Source organism: Ricinus communis, chromosome 6 (assembly GCF_019578655.1).
Source record: "Ricinus communis isolate WT05 ecotype wild-type chromosome 6, ASM1957865v1, whole genome shotgun sequence".
NCBI classification, from domain to species: domain Eukaryota; kingdom Viridiplantae; phylum Streptophyta; class Magnoliopsida; order Malpighiales; family Euphorbiaceae; genus Ricinus; species Ricinus communis.
The window spans coordinates 26,339,293-26,352,015 of record NC_063261.1 but is presented as its reverse complement, the minus strand read 5'-3'; the positions used below and the strand labels follow the sequence as shown (position 1 = coordinate 26,352,015).

General features: G+C 33.0%; 2 protein-coding genes across 2 annotated transcripts; both read left to right on the top strand.

Moving 5' to 3' along the window:
- The first annotated feature begins 3,956 nt into the window (after positions 1-3,956).
- LOC8280813 (serine carboxypeptidase-like 28) lies at positions 3,957-7,575 on the top strand. Its single transcript, XM_048375438.1, has 9 exons — positions 3,957-4,775; positions 4,930-5,025; positions 5,117-5,209; positions 5,287-5,372; positions 5,821-6,081; positions 6,190-6,317; positions 6,655-6,750; positions 6,993-7,101; positions 7,254-7,575. The coding sequence occupies exons 1-9, from the start codon at positions 4,382-4,384 to the stop codon at positions 7,404-7,406; spliced, it is 1,416 nt and encodes a 471-aa protein (XP_048231395.1). The 5' UTR covers positions 3,957-4,381; the 3' UTR covers positions 7,407-7,575.
- Positions 7,576-9,961: 2,386 nt separating this feature from the next.
- On the top strand, positions 9,962-12,447 carry LOC8280814 (tetraspanin-6). Its single transcript, XM_002534503.4, has 3 exons — positions 9,962-10,699; positions 11,416-11,732; positions 12,129-12,447. Exons 1-3 carry the CDS (start codon positions 10,208-10,210, stop codon positions 12,166-12,168), a joined length of 849 nt encoding a protein of 282 aa, XP_002534549.2. The 5' UTR covers positions 9,962-10,207; the 3' UTR covers positions 12,169-12,447.
- The last annotated feature ends 276 nt before the right edge of the window (positions 12,448-12,723 follow it).

Here is a 12,723-nt window from a genome sequence, read left to right as displayed (position 1 = left end):
ATAGGATTTAATTGGAGGATTATTTTGGAATAAGGATTAAAAGTATAATTTTATTTTTGTGAGGGTTTAATGGAAATTTGTGAGTTTGGTATTTTCGTAAATAAATATGTCGGTCAGGGGTATTTTTGTAATTGTGTATTTTCAATAATTCGGTTTTGGCCCAAATTAATTAGTTAAGGGCTTAATTGAAAGGATAAAAGAAAGTTTAGGGGTTAATTTGGAATTCTGCAGGATGAAATTGTAAGTAATTAAGAAAGTAGAGGGACCAAATTGTAATAAGGAAAAGTTCGGGGGCCTAATGTCGATATTGAAAGGAATGGGATTGGGGAAGAAGAGAGGAAGAGAGAGAGAGAAAGTGGGCGTCGCGCGTGAAGAAGGAGGAGCCGGTGATGCGTGGCGGGCGGCCGGCGCAGAGCAGAGAAAGAAGAGAAGGCCGTTCCGACCGCTTCCGGCCTTCCGGTCGATCTCGGTGGCGATCGTACTCCCCTTGGAGAGCTTCCTTTTGGCGGCGTGACGTCCGATGGCCGGGAGGAGAGAGTTCGCGAAGTGGTGGCAGCCGTGTTTTCGGTTTTTCCGAGCTCCGTGAGGATGGACGATCGGAGGACGTATCCCGACTCTCCTCAGCTCAAGCTTCGAAATGGCACCGGTTTGGTGGCGATCGGGCTCCGTTTGCAAATCGACGGCCGTGATCGTCCATAAATTTCTTCGGATGATCGGGTGTCAGATCGAAAAATCGGAAGCGGGGATCGTCATCAGCGCGTCGTTGTGAGTCCGATGGTGTGTTCAGATCGTCGATCGGACTCCGGCGGCCGGAGGCGAGTCGACTGAGCGTCTCGGTAATTTTCTCTGGCCGTTGATCTTGGAAATCCTTTGATTTTAAATTTGTGTCTATTGGGTTATATTGAGTATTTGATGATGTTTGTGAGTCATAAATAATTGTCTGTCAATTTGCTTGCCTCGTATTTTGTGCTGTGTGGCGGAGTCGGGAAATAGTGAAGTTTAGGGACCCGACTCCCGTTGTTTAAATTGTTGGATATTTGAAGTGTTCTTCTGGCAGGTCCTGGACCCGTTTTTACGGGGGGTAATGTTCGTGTTGTAGGGGAGGTTCTGCCGGATTTTCGGTAGAATTTTCCCGAGTCGAGATTCTTAGACAGTCAGTTCTAGGAGTCTAGACCTAGGATTAATGATCGATTGTTTCAGCATTTTGATAAATTGTTTTCCGTGATTAGATGATCTCTCTGTTCGGCTCGCTCCAACTGAGGCACCGGAGCAGAGCTAGGAGGTCGCCCAATTCTGTGAGTTAAAGTCATTTAATCATTGCGCTATTGCTAAGTTTGATTTTAATATGCTATTTTGAAAGTTCATGCTTAATATGGTTATTAGTTTCGCAACGTAAATAATTTCACTGAATTATTCGTTATTAAAGGTAATATAAGTATTATTATAGTAATGTTATGATAATACCAAATATTATCAGTTTTCCACATGAGTTGCCTGATGTCTTACTCTTAATTGTTAATTGTTATTTTGATATGGTTGAATGATTTCATTATACAATGATATTTATTATATGTGATGATTTCGATTTGGGGATGTGGCTTTCGTAGAACATGCCTTTGATGGGTTACATCGGGACGCGTCATACCGGTAATGATCATGGACATGTAATCGGATTTTTTTTTATGGGTTTGGCACTGGTCGAGCATGGCTCTCTGGGGCGGATTTGTGTAAATTGCCGGAGGTAAGGTCCCTGGTCGAGCATTGCTCTCGGCTTATTTGGATACTTAAGTGACGGAGGTAAGGTCCCTAGTCGAGCATTGCTCTCAGGGGCGCCGATTGGATTAAGAGAGCCGAATGACTACTAGATTTCTTATTTGGATACTTAAGTGACCGGAGGTAAGGTCCCTAGTCGAGCATTGCTCTCGGCGATTGGATTAAGAGAGCCGAATGACTACTAGATTTCTTATTTGGATACTTAAGTGACCGGAGGTAAGGTCCCCGGTCGAGCATTGCTCTCGGCCAGTCTTATTGGATTAAGAGAGCCGAATGGCTACTAGATTTCTTATTTGGATACTAAAGTGACTAGACTGGAAGTAAGGTCCCTGGTCGAGCATTGCTCTCGGGGGCCAGTCTTATTGGATTAAGAGAGCCAAATGGTCATAGAATTTGGGGTTAGGGTTCTCTTGAGCCACTCGTCCCGTAAAAGTAAAAATATATTTTTATTTATTCATTTATTTATTTATTATGGTATGATTATAACATGGATTGTATTTACGTGCATGGTTGATATATTGATTCGAATGATTAATATTTTCTGTGAAGAAAGTAATAGGGTATGATTATAGTATGATTGGTATTTATGTGCATGGTTTGATATACTGATTTGAATAATCTATGTTTTCTGAGAAGAATGCAATAGTCCCCAGATTATTTGATTTTAACTCACTCTCAAGACTGACAGTCTCATTTTTACTGTTTTTCAGATTCGTGACTGTTAGTCCTCTCGCGACTCTTATTCAGTAACCCGACTCCTTCATCATCGGGTGATGTATTTGATTTGGTATGTAAATTGGTAAATCTTAGATTCTCCGCAGTAGTAATAGTAGATGTATCAGTTGTAAATTTTCTGAGTTTTAGGTCTCGCCTAGTTTTTTTCTGGCAGACCGAAGTATTTATGTAGAATGTAGCTATTAAGATAATTTGTGGTTTTAATAATATAAATTTGAGATGAGATTTGTTTAAGTCAGTGAGTGTCAGGCTTACTACAGGTTTCGGTGGCCTTACGCCTACCTATTCCTTAGTGTCGGTCACGGGCCCACGGGTGGGGTCGTGACATAAAGTATGATAGAAATAGAGTTCTATTTACATTAAAAAAAAATATCTATAGACAATAATAATAAATATTTAATATAATTCAAACACTTTAATATTATTATAACAAATTTCAAAACATACCGTATAAATAATTTTTTTTAAAAATATCATAAATTTAAAAAAAAAAAATCATAAAATATAACTCGTTCCGGTAAATCTATAAAAGTTACTTTATTTTTCTTCCACTCTAATTTGTTTTCATTATCCAATCAAGTGCTCTTTCCCCTCTTATTTTCCTCTTCATTTTGTTCCCCAAACACAGCCTAAATTGAAGAATTGCAACACAAGTACCAAAATTTGGGGCGGATGTACGGACACTGCTGCTTTATCTTCCGATCCAAGAGATACTTTTTGAAAACTGAGCAGCCATTCTCTCATTAATCCAACGGTGTAGAATTAACCATTTGCCCCACGTGGATGTTACTTATAGAAGAATACACGGCACCATCAAATCCATAAAAAAGAAAGTCAACAACTGTGGTCAAACAAATGGGCGGCAAAGCTTGATCCAGCTCACTTCAACCTTCCCCACGTTCATTTACAATATTCTTTTCATCCTCATTTAAGGCCAATGATTTCATGTCTCTCCAAAACAATTATTTTACCTTATCACTTATTATTGTTAGTTTTATTTTCTCTTTTCCTTTTTAATTTTATATTTTATGCTGAGCACTAAGATCTAAATCTCACCAATTTCCTTTTAGAAAATAACATTTCATTCTTATAAAATAAAATATACAATTTCTTGCAGTTTTAAAAATTTGAAAGAGAAACAAAAGTACTAAAATGTTCATGTTTTTCCTAAATTATGGATAAATTTCGTGTGATTGAATTTATTGAAGTTAAATTTGAATAAGTTTAAATTTTTTATAGTTATATTAAACTTTATATTAACAAAAAGTTGTATCGTTTATATCTATTTTTTTTGTCCGGTCTAAACTGAAATATAAAAATATTAATAAAATTTTATAGAAATTTTTATAATCTTAGTAAAACCGAATGAACTTCAAAAAGGAATAAAATTTTAATATCCGTTCTAATTTAAAATTAAGCTCACAATTCAAATTTAAATATTAGTGACTAGCCCATGTAAAATTCTGTGAATGAAAATTTAGAATATCAAACTATTTTATTTTCAAACTTATTAGGTATTAGTTAGCTTAACAGGTTGCTTTTTTTTTTTTTCCTTATGCTATATGTTTTACTTGAAGAAGAAAACTCATAATTTCTTGGGTTGGTGAGGGCATTAGATGAGTATGCAGTTCGTGGAGATTAATTTATACAAAGATGCATGTAATTCAACAAAAGTAAGTAAGAGTTTGCATGAAAAGAAGTCAAGGCATAACAATTATAACTAAACTTTGGACAATGTATAAGATCTTTGGAAAAAGCACCACATTCCTTTAGCTCTACTCCTATCACAACTAAAAGTGATGACTAACTATTACAAAAGTCAATTAGTACTAAGAGTTCAAAAAACCCCACATAACTAACTTAATTGCTCATTATGGGAATGCTCATCAAGTTCTCTTCTTGCTCTTTCCTCCTTGCCTTGAGTTTTGCTACTCTTTTGCTTTCTACTATTTCTGCAAGGTTGATCTCCAATAAAGAGGAGCAAGAAAGGGATAGGATCATCAAGCTACCAGGGCAACCACCAAATGTATACTTCTCTCAATACTCTGGCTATGTCACTGTGGACCCATTAGCAGGCCGAGCCTTATTTTATTGGTTGATTGAGGCTCCCAAGATGGCCCGACCCAAATCAAAGCCGCTTGTTTTATGGCTCAACGGTGGTCCCGGTTGCTCATCTGTAGCCTATGGTGCTTCTGAGGAGGTCGGCCCATTTCGGGTCCGATCTGATGGCAAAACTCTCTATTTGAATCCTTATACTTGGAATAAAGGTAAATAAATCAATATTATCATGTCAATCTTTATTGTTTAATTGATTTTAAATATTAATTAATATTTTTGTATTAAGGTTAAACTAATTTTATATTACTATAATAGAGAAAATAAAAATGTAAGAGTTCTAACTTAACTTGGGTTTTGCCGCAGTGGCCAATTTGCTGTTTCTTGATTCCCCAGCAGGCGTTGGATTTTCTTATTCAAACACTTCATCAGATATATATGCAGTTGGTGACAAGAGGACATGTAAAATAGAAATTTTACTCCTTATAGTAATTTACCAACAGTTTTTTTACAACTAAACTTTAACTTATAGAATTTCTTACAAAATCTGCAGCTCAGGATGCATATAAATTTCTCATTAACTGGTTCAAGAGATTCCCTCAATACAACCACAGGCCCTTCTACATTGCTGGAGAAAGCTATGCAGGTTTATTTTACTTAAATTGCATTTCTTGCTGATTATTCTAACAGTTAATTGATATTCTGCTGATCTCTGTTCATCAGGCCATTATATTCCTGAGTTATCACAGATTATCGTCCGCCGAAATAAGGGAATCAAGAATCCTGTCATTAATTTTCAAGGTTTCCTGGTAAATTTATCAACCTTTCTCACATTAACATCTTACTTTAGATTTGAGTACTCTTATTAGTATATTTGGCTTTCACTTAGACGTAATCTAAGTCAATAACATAAAACCTTTTAGAACAAATTGTGAATTCAACCTCAAATTCAGACTTGGAGCTTATTCATATTCTAGTTTCAAATGAGATAAATTTTGGAGAAAGGAATCGAGTCAAGTCGAGTAGAGCGTATGACTTGAAATTTCAGAAGTAAAATTTAGTCGATAGAATAATGTTACGCATTCATTATTATATTTTGTGTCGTGATATTGAAATGAGAAGATTGAGTTTAAACTTAAGACCCAGTTAACACTTGCCAATTTTTCATATAACTGATAAGATTGTCACGAATCGCTGGCTCATCGTTAATTTTCCTTTTTATACATGAAATTTATGAAAGTTGTTATTGTGTTGCAGTTGGGCAATCCACTGATCGATGATTACTATGACAACATAGGGACGCATGAGTACTGGTGGAACCATGGATTGATATCAGATTCAACATATGAAGATCTGAAGAAATCATGCACCAATGAGACCTTTTTGTTCCCCAAAAATGAGTGCTACGATGCTTTAGATCAAGCCTATTCTGAGTTTGGAGATATCAACCCTTATAGCATTTACAGCCCTCCTTGCTATGACAGTGCCACTCAGATCCACCACCTAAACTCTTCACTGGTAACTTCTTGGATCACTCAAATTCTTAGCTGTTTTCTTTCATATATAAACACATTCATTTAACTCTAGTCAAATTGTTGTGAAATAAATTATATATTATATATATAGCCATGGAAATTCAGAGGAAATGATGAATGTGTGGTGATGAACACAAAAAGATATATGAATCTGCCAGAGGTGCAAAAGGCTCTTCATGCCAACATTACCCTCATTCCTCATCCTTGGGTCACTTGCAGGTATCCCCATGTCCATTGGAATTTTTCATTTCTATGGACTAGCTTTAGCTTTTAGCTTTTTCTTTTGTTCTTTTTTTAATAGCTATTTATCACAATAGAGTTTTGACAATTTTTTCCCCATATGATTTGTGGATTTATTCATTCATAATCTCTTATTACCAAATCATGAATCATTACTGCAAATTTCTTTTACCAATAAAATTATGACGTGCTAGGTAAAAGCAACATCCTGTGGTATATACATTTTGTTGGGATTAGTAGGACTTCTCTTTCTATTGGAAAAAAATAAATAAATTATCTAATAATTTTATTTTATTTTATTTATTTTCTTATGCAGTTCTGCAATTAGAGGCAATTGGAGTGATTCTCCTAAATCAATGTTGCCAATATTCAAAGAACTTATAGCAGCTGGAATCAGAATTTGGGTCTTCAGGTAAAACTGAATTTATATATACATTTTTTTTTTTATTGAAATCAAGAGAGGGAAGGGAAATAATTAAAACCATAAACTTTGATTGCATGCATTCTTAAATGAGAAAATTTCAAGCTTTATATTGGAAATTGCCCATTAAATTATACATAGAACAATCTTCATGTGCAACAAAATTGTCAGCTGGACTAAAAACACTTCACAGAATCATTTCACAGTCTAACAATTAACAAAATAATTTACAGTGGCGACACGGATGCGGTTTTGCCCCTGACTGCAACGCGTTACTCCATTAATGCTCTGAACCTCAGCATCAACACAAACTGGTATGCTTGGTACGATGATCATCAACAGGTTAGTTACTTTTCTTGTTCTTTTTTTGAACTTATGGATATATTTAGATTATTATATATAAAGAAAGAGAAAAATAAACAACATGGTAATTAAGAAGAACTTCAGGTTTATAACATTCAAAAATGTTTTTCTTTGAATATGTTTGACATTAGGTTGGAGGTTGGAGCCAAGTTTACAAGGGATTGACATATGTGACAGTAAGGGGAGCAGGGCATGAAGTTCCTCTCACACAGCCTCAACTTGCATTATCACTATTTAAGCAATTCTTGCAAAATCAGCCCATGCCTGCTGCATTTTGGCCTTAGAAAATTAATTGCTTATCTAATTATTCTTGTATGCTATAATAGACTTTTTTTTTTGTTTATTTTTTCTTTTCTTTTCCAATCCAGATCATTTTTTTTTTTTTTTTTATATATTGCATGCCTCATTACTAATTATTCAGGTAAATAAAATTCAATGTATGTATTATGATTTCTTGTACTCCTCAATTTTCTCTCAGAATTTACATCAGACACTAGAAAGTTCATGATCTAATTATCTTGCATCTAGAAATTAATGATGCTAGTAAAAGTTCAAGAAAATGAATTCAGAATCCCTAAAGCAGGTGGAGGCAAGGAACTGAAATCCAAAAAGTTTTTGAACAATTTTGCAAGCCAGCCTTTTTGCACTTAGCTTCATAAATATTTTGTGCTTTACTTAATGATTGCTATCTTTATGATAATGCTATATAAATATACATAGAGAAAGGCCATATATATTTATATTTATATATATATATATTTGGGCTCCTCAATTTTATATTTTCTTGGCTTTAGGCCCCTCAAGTTTAAAAAGTGGCATATTTAAGCCCTCCAATTTATAGCACAACATATCTGTGATCTTAACTAAAATGACATTTGTGTATGTTTGGGAACTACTTCTCAAGTCCCAGAAATCATATTTCAAGCAATAAAATATGAAGTCAACAATAAAATAATAAAATTTTTCTCACATCTTCTTTTTCTCTATTTTTAATATTTTTTTCCAAGAAAAGAATGACAGATAAAAATCTCAATAAGCTATTGGATTTCTATTTCTATTATTTTCAAAATAATGAACAATCAATTTTTAAATATATATTTAATGATCATAAGTCAAAATAATTTTTTTAATTAAATTATTAAGATAGAAGGCTCGTGATACTAAAGGCAGCACAATTCTATCATTTTAAATATAAAGAAATTAATTACAGAAAGAATTAAAAAATTCAAAAGCCCAATTACATTTTTTGTCATAGAGAAATGTTAACTTGAAGAAGTTAATTTAATAGATATTTGCCTCAATAATGAAGATAATCTAAAGTGGGTTGATAAAAAGAAGAACACCAATTTGACTAATAAAAAGAAAAAGAAGAATAACAGAAATTTGTGTTCTTTAGAGCTTCTTTATGTTCCCACTAATTTCTTTCAGACGTGGCAAGAATAAAAAGGACATAAAAAAGTTAATTTTGGTCTTCTCTTTTATTCAATTAACAATTTGAAAACTATCAAAAATAGCTGATGACTTAACCTAATAATAAAGTAATAAAGTGATACACCTTAGAAGTGAGCCTCCAAATTTACATCTTTCTAAATTTAATTAAGAGAAAAAGGAAAAGAAAACAAAACTACAACAATAGTAAAGCAATTAGTATTCTTTCTTTCTCTAATTAAATTTCTATGAATTATATGAAAGGGATAAGACTGTTGATGAAATGATTGTTATTATTGTTTTATTTTTCTTTTGGCACTAAGAAAGAAAGGTGTGTAGTGGAGCCATAAAGAGAACCAAAGACAGAATTAATTAAAGAATGTGAGGAGATAAGAGAAGAAGAAGAAGAAGAAGAAGGAAAAAAAAGTGTAAATATATTCTATGATCTCAACCAAAGATAATAACCTAATTCTGATTCTAATATTGCTTCAAAAGAAAGTTGAAGAAAAGGGTCCATGCCCAAAAAGGCAAACATGGAAATTACCTATATGCCTAACTATTCCTTACTTGCCTTGGATATTGCATTTTGAATTTGATGCCTTCACCAAGCTGCTTTCTCAAAGAATGTTCTGTTTTTTGACAGTTGCAAACAACACTCGACTTCATATTATATATATAAATGTAACCCAATTCAAATTAGTTCAATTGGTTTTCTGATGCAAAAAATCAAGGAATTGTTCGAACAGAAACTGGGATGCCAATTGATTTCTCCACCTAAGCTGGCTTTCAAATGGATGAAACTTACGGTCATCACCATTTTTAATATTAGACAAATTACTATAAACATGATGCTTAATAAATTTTCTGTTTTTTTAGTTATTGCACATTGTTGATATGGATCTATAACTCTTTTATATCCTCATATAAACGAAAAGAAAATTAAAAATAAAAATGTAGGGACCAAAAAATTCAAAAAGCTGTTGGATCACTTTCTTAAATCAATTGAAATGGTTCAGTAAAATTTGTAGAAGTTTTAAGGAAATTTATTAGTGATGTTTATTGTGAGCCAACGACTAATTCTCTTATATAACTCACTATTTATTGAGATTCTCATGAATTAAAAGAAAATATAATTAACTATTGTTACTTTAAATTTATGTTACGTTCTCTTTGTCTGTGGTAAATTTTTTAAAAAAATATTAAGCCACGAATTAATGAATAAGAAAAATTATTCCTTTCCTAATTTCATTAGCTATCAAGTGAATATTGTTGCAATTTCAAACTCAAGTCAAGCCATGCAAATTCCTTGAGACATATTGTTTACAGGGCAATCTTGTCAAATTATAGGTTTAACAAAGTTCCTTAATCACTAAGAGTGTAACTCAGTCACTAATTCTACATACACCAAATAAAGAATACAAGAAAAAGCAAATAGAGAAAAGGTGATAAACATTTTGAATTCTTGAATCTTTCAGGAACATAAAATAATAAAGAAAAGCATTGCCACCCATTAAAAGAGGGAAGGAGAGAAAAAGAAAGCTGAAACAAGAAACTCACAAGAAAAGAAGCAAGAAGATAAAGAGAAAAGGGAGATAGCCATAGGGAAAGAGAGGGAGAGATATATAAAGCTAGAGCTTAAAATTTAGACCAAAGAAACATGTACAGGTTTAGCAACACAGTCATAGGTTTCTTGAATCTTTTCACTCTCTTAGCATCAATACCAATAATTGGTGGAGGATTATGGATGGCAAAGAGTAGCACTACTTGTGAAAGTTTCCTTCAAACTCCACTTCTAGTAGTGGGTTTTGTGGTGCTCATAATTTCATTAGCTGGTTTCATTGGAGCTTGCTTCCATGTAGCATGGGCACTTTGGGTTTACTTAGTAGTGATGTTGTTCCTTATTGCAACCTTAATGGGTCTAACTATTTTTGGGTTTGTCGTTACAAGCCAAGGTGGTGGTGTTGATGTTCCTGGTAGGGTTTACAAAGAGTACAGACTTGAAGATTATTCTCCTTGGTTGAGAGATAGGGTTAAGGATCCTGACTATTGGAGAACCATCAGAAGCTGCATATTGGGTTCAAGGACTTGTGCCAAACTTGCTTCTTGGACTCCTCTTGATTATATGGAAAAAGACATGTCTCATATCCAGGTAATTTTTCTTTTCCTCCTTGAGATTTATCTTTTATTCTTCTTTATATATGATGTCTAATTCTTCATTAATTGGATAATTACATAACCTGAAAGTAGCTCTTCTTCTATATTTTATAAGGGTCAGTATCATAAATAAGATTTGATTTATAAGTTTTTTGTTAAAAAAATCCATGTTTAGTATTATATCTTTAATTAAATAAGTTTCAATTGGGATTCAAACTTGTAATCTTCTATTATGTCAAAGTTTGAATGTCTTTAGGCGTATATTATAAAGATAACAATTGTATTGAAATTATGTGATAATTAAGGCTCTTGTTGTTTCATGGAAAACATTTTTCAAGTTCTTCTCTATTTGGGATGCTTAAAACAATAAGTCAAATGAAATATCTTATATTTTAAAATGACTTTCTTTTTAAAAATGAAATAAACATTTTCCTTCGCTCTTGATAACACACTACTCTCTTTTTCCATCTTTACCTTTATTCCTAACTCTTCCTGATAATTTTCCGCATTACAACCAAATATAGAAAAATAAATTATTTTTCTTTTCTAGAAATAAATTATTTTTCATGAAATGAACAAAGTCTAAATAAATAATAAGCTAAAAGGTAAAATTTATCCTTGTCCTTTTTACTTTGCAAGTTCTTGTTATTACAATACTTTGCAAGTTCTTGTTATTGGTTGTAATGAAGTTTGTAATGATTTTTGGTGCAGTCTGGATGTTGCAAGCCACCAACATCATGTAATTACAACATGGCAACACTGGTGCCCCAAGACCCAGATTGCTATAGATGGAATAATTCCCCAACTTTACTGTGCTATGAGTGTGATTCTTGCAAAGCTGGAGTTCTTGAAGATGTGAGAAGGGATTGGCACAAGCTTTCTGTCCTTAACATAGTAATGCTAGTGCTTCTAATTGGAATTTACTCAATAGGATGCTGTGCTTTCAGAAATACAAGAAGGGCTGAAACTGATTACCCTTATGGTGAAAACAGGATGACCAAAGTCAGACCCAGATGGGATTATTATTGGTCAGTTAATCAAATTCCCACATTTTTTTACATGCTTTTATTTGGGTTAAGAGTTGTCTCCTTAAAATTTGCCAAAATTTCATTCACCTTTAAATATCAAGGACTGCAGATATCATTTTTGAAAAGAATAGGACTAAAGTATTCTTCAGGATAAACTTGAGGGATGTTGATGTAATTATCCCTATATTTTGCAAGCAATTGAATTTGTTTTTTCTTTTACAAATATGTTAATTGAAAACAGAAAATTGTACTCTATTGTTGTTAAAAATGGTATAAAATCATGGTAGGGCCTTCTGGTATATCTGGGAAAAAAGAAGAAAAACTGAAAAGTGGGCCTAGAATGATGAGCCTCAGTTATTGCTAGGGCTAATGCTTTTAATATGCTTTTGAAAACAGGTGGAGATGGTTACATGACAAGAGAGAACAGCTTTACTAGAGCATAACAAAGGCAGCCTTGTACTCATGCTTATGTTTTTTGGATGTCTAAAGATGGGACAGTTCAGTTGTTTCTTCAGTGTTTTAGTGGGCATTTTGGAAGTTTCAAAGTCACCTTCTTTTGTGTTCTTCCTTTCTCTCTTTTTTTTTTTTTTTGACAGTCTTCTTGTTCTTGGTTTACTTTGCTTTTACCTTTCCTTTTGCTTTGTACAAAGATGGATTTCACTTTTAATTTCCAAAGTTCATATCATAATATCTTTCTCCTACAAGTTACTTATTATTTTACTTTTGCCTTTTTTGACAATGTGTTCTGATGTTCAAATTGCATAAAGGCTAAAGCTGGTTCAAGATTACTATTACTTTAAAGTTGGAATGTAATATGGTTCTTTAACATAATATTATAGTTTGTATGATCATTAATAATTTATATATTATTAATTAAATATTTCAATAAAATATATAATAAACATGCACTTTTCATATTTTACATTTAATGAACATCCGCAAGTATAAATGTTTTAAGATATATTATTTTCAAAACATTATTTGTTATTTA

Bases quoted from the DNA above. Each gene is read 5' to 3' on its own strand.
- LOC8280813 (XM_048375438.1), top strand. From the start codon at position 4,382: ATGGGAATGCTCATCAAGTTCTCTTCTTGCTCTTTCCTCCTTGCCTTG. The intron at 5,210-5,286 runs GTTTATTTTACT...TCTGTTCATCAG, and splicing joins TGCTGGAGAAAGCTATGCAG to GCCATTATATTCCTGAGTTA. The intron at 5,373-5,820 runs GTAAATTTATCA...ATTGTGTTGCAG, and splicing joins TTAATTTTCAAGGTTTCCTG to TTGGGCAATCCACTGATCGA.
- LOC8280814 (XM_002534503.4), top strand. From the start codon at position 10,208: ATGTACAGGTTTAGCAACACAGTCATAGGTTTCTTGAATCTTTTCACT. The intron at 10,700-11,415 runs GTAATTTTTCTT...TTTTTGGTGCAG, and splicing joins AAGACATGTCTCATATCCAG to TCTGGATGTTGCAAGCCACC. The intron at 11,733-12,128 runs GTCAGTTAATCA...TTTTGAAAACAG, and splicing joins CCCAGATGGGATTATTATTG to GTGGAGATGGTTACATGACA.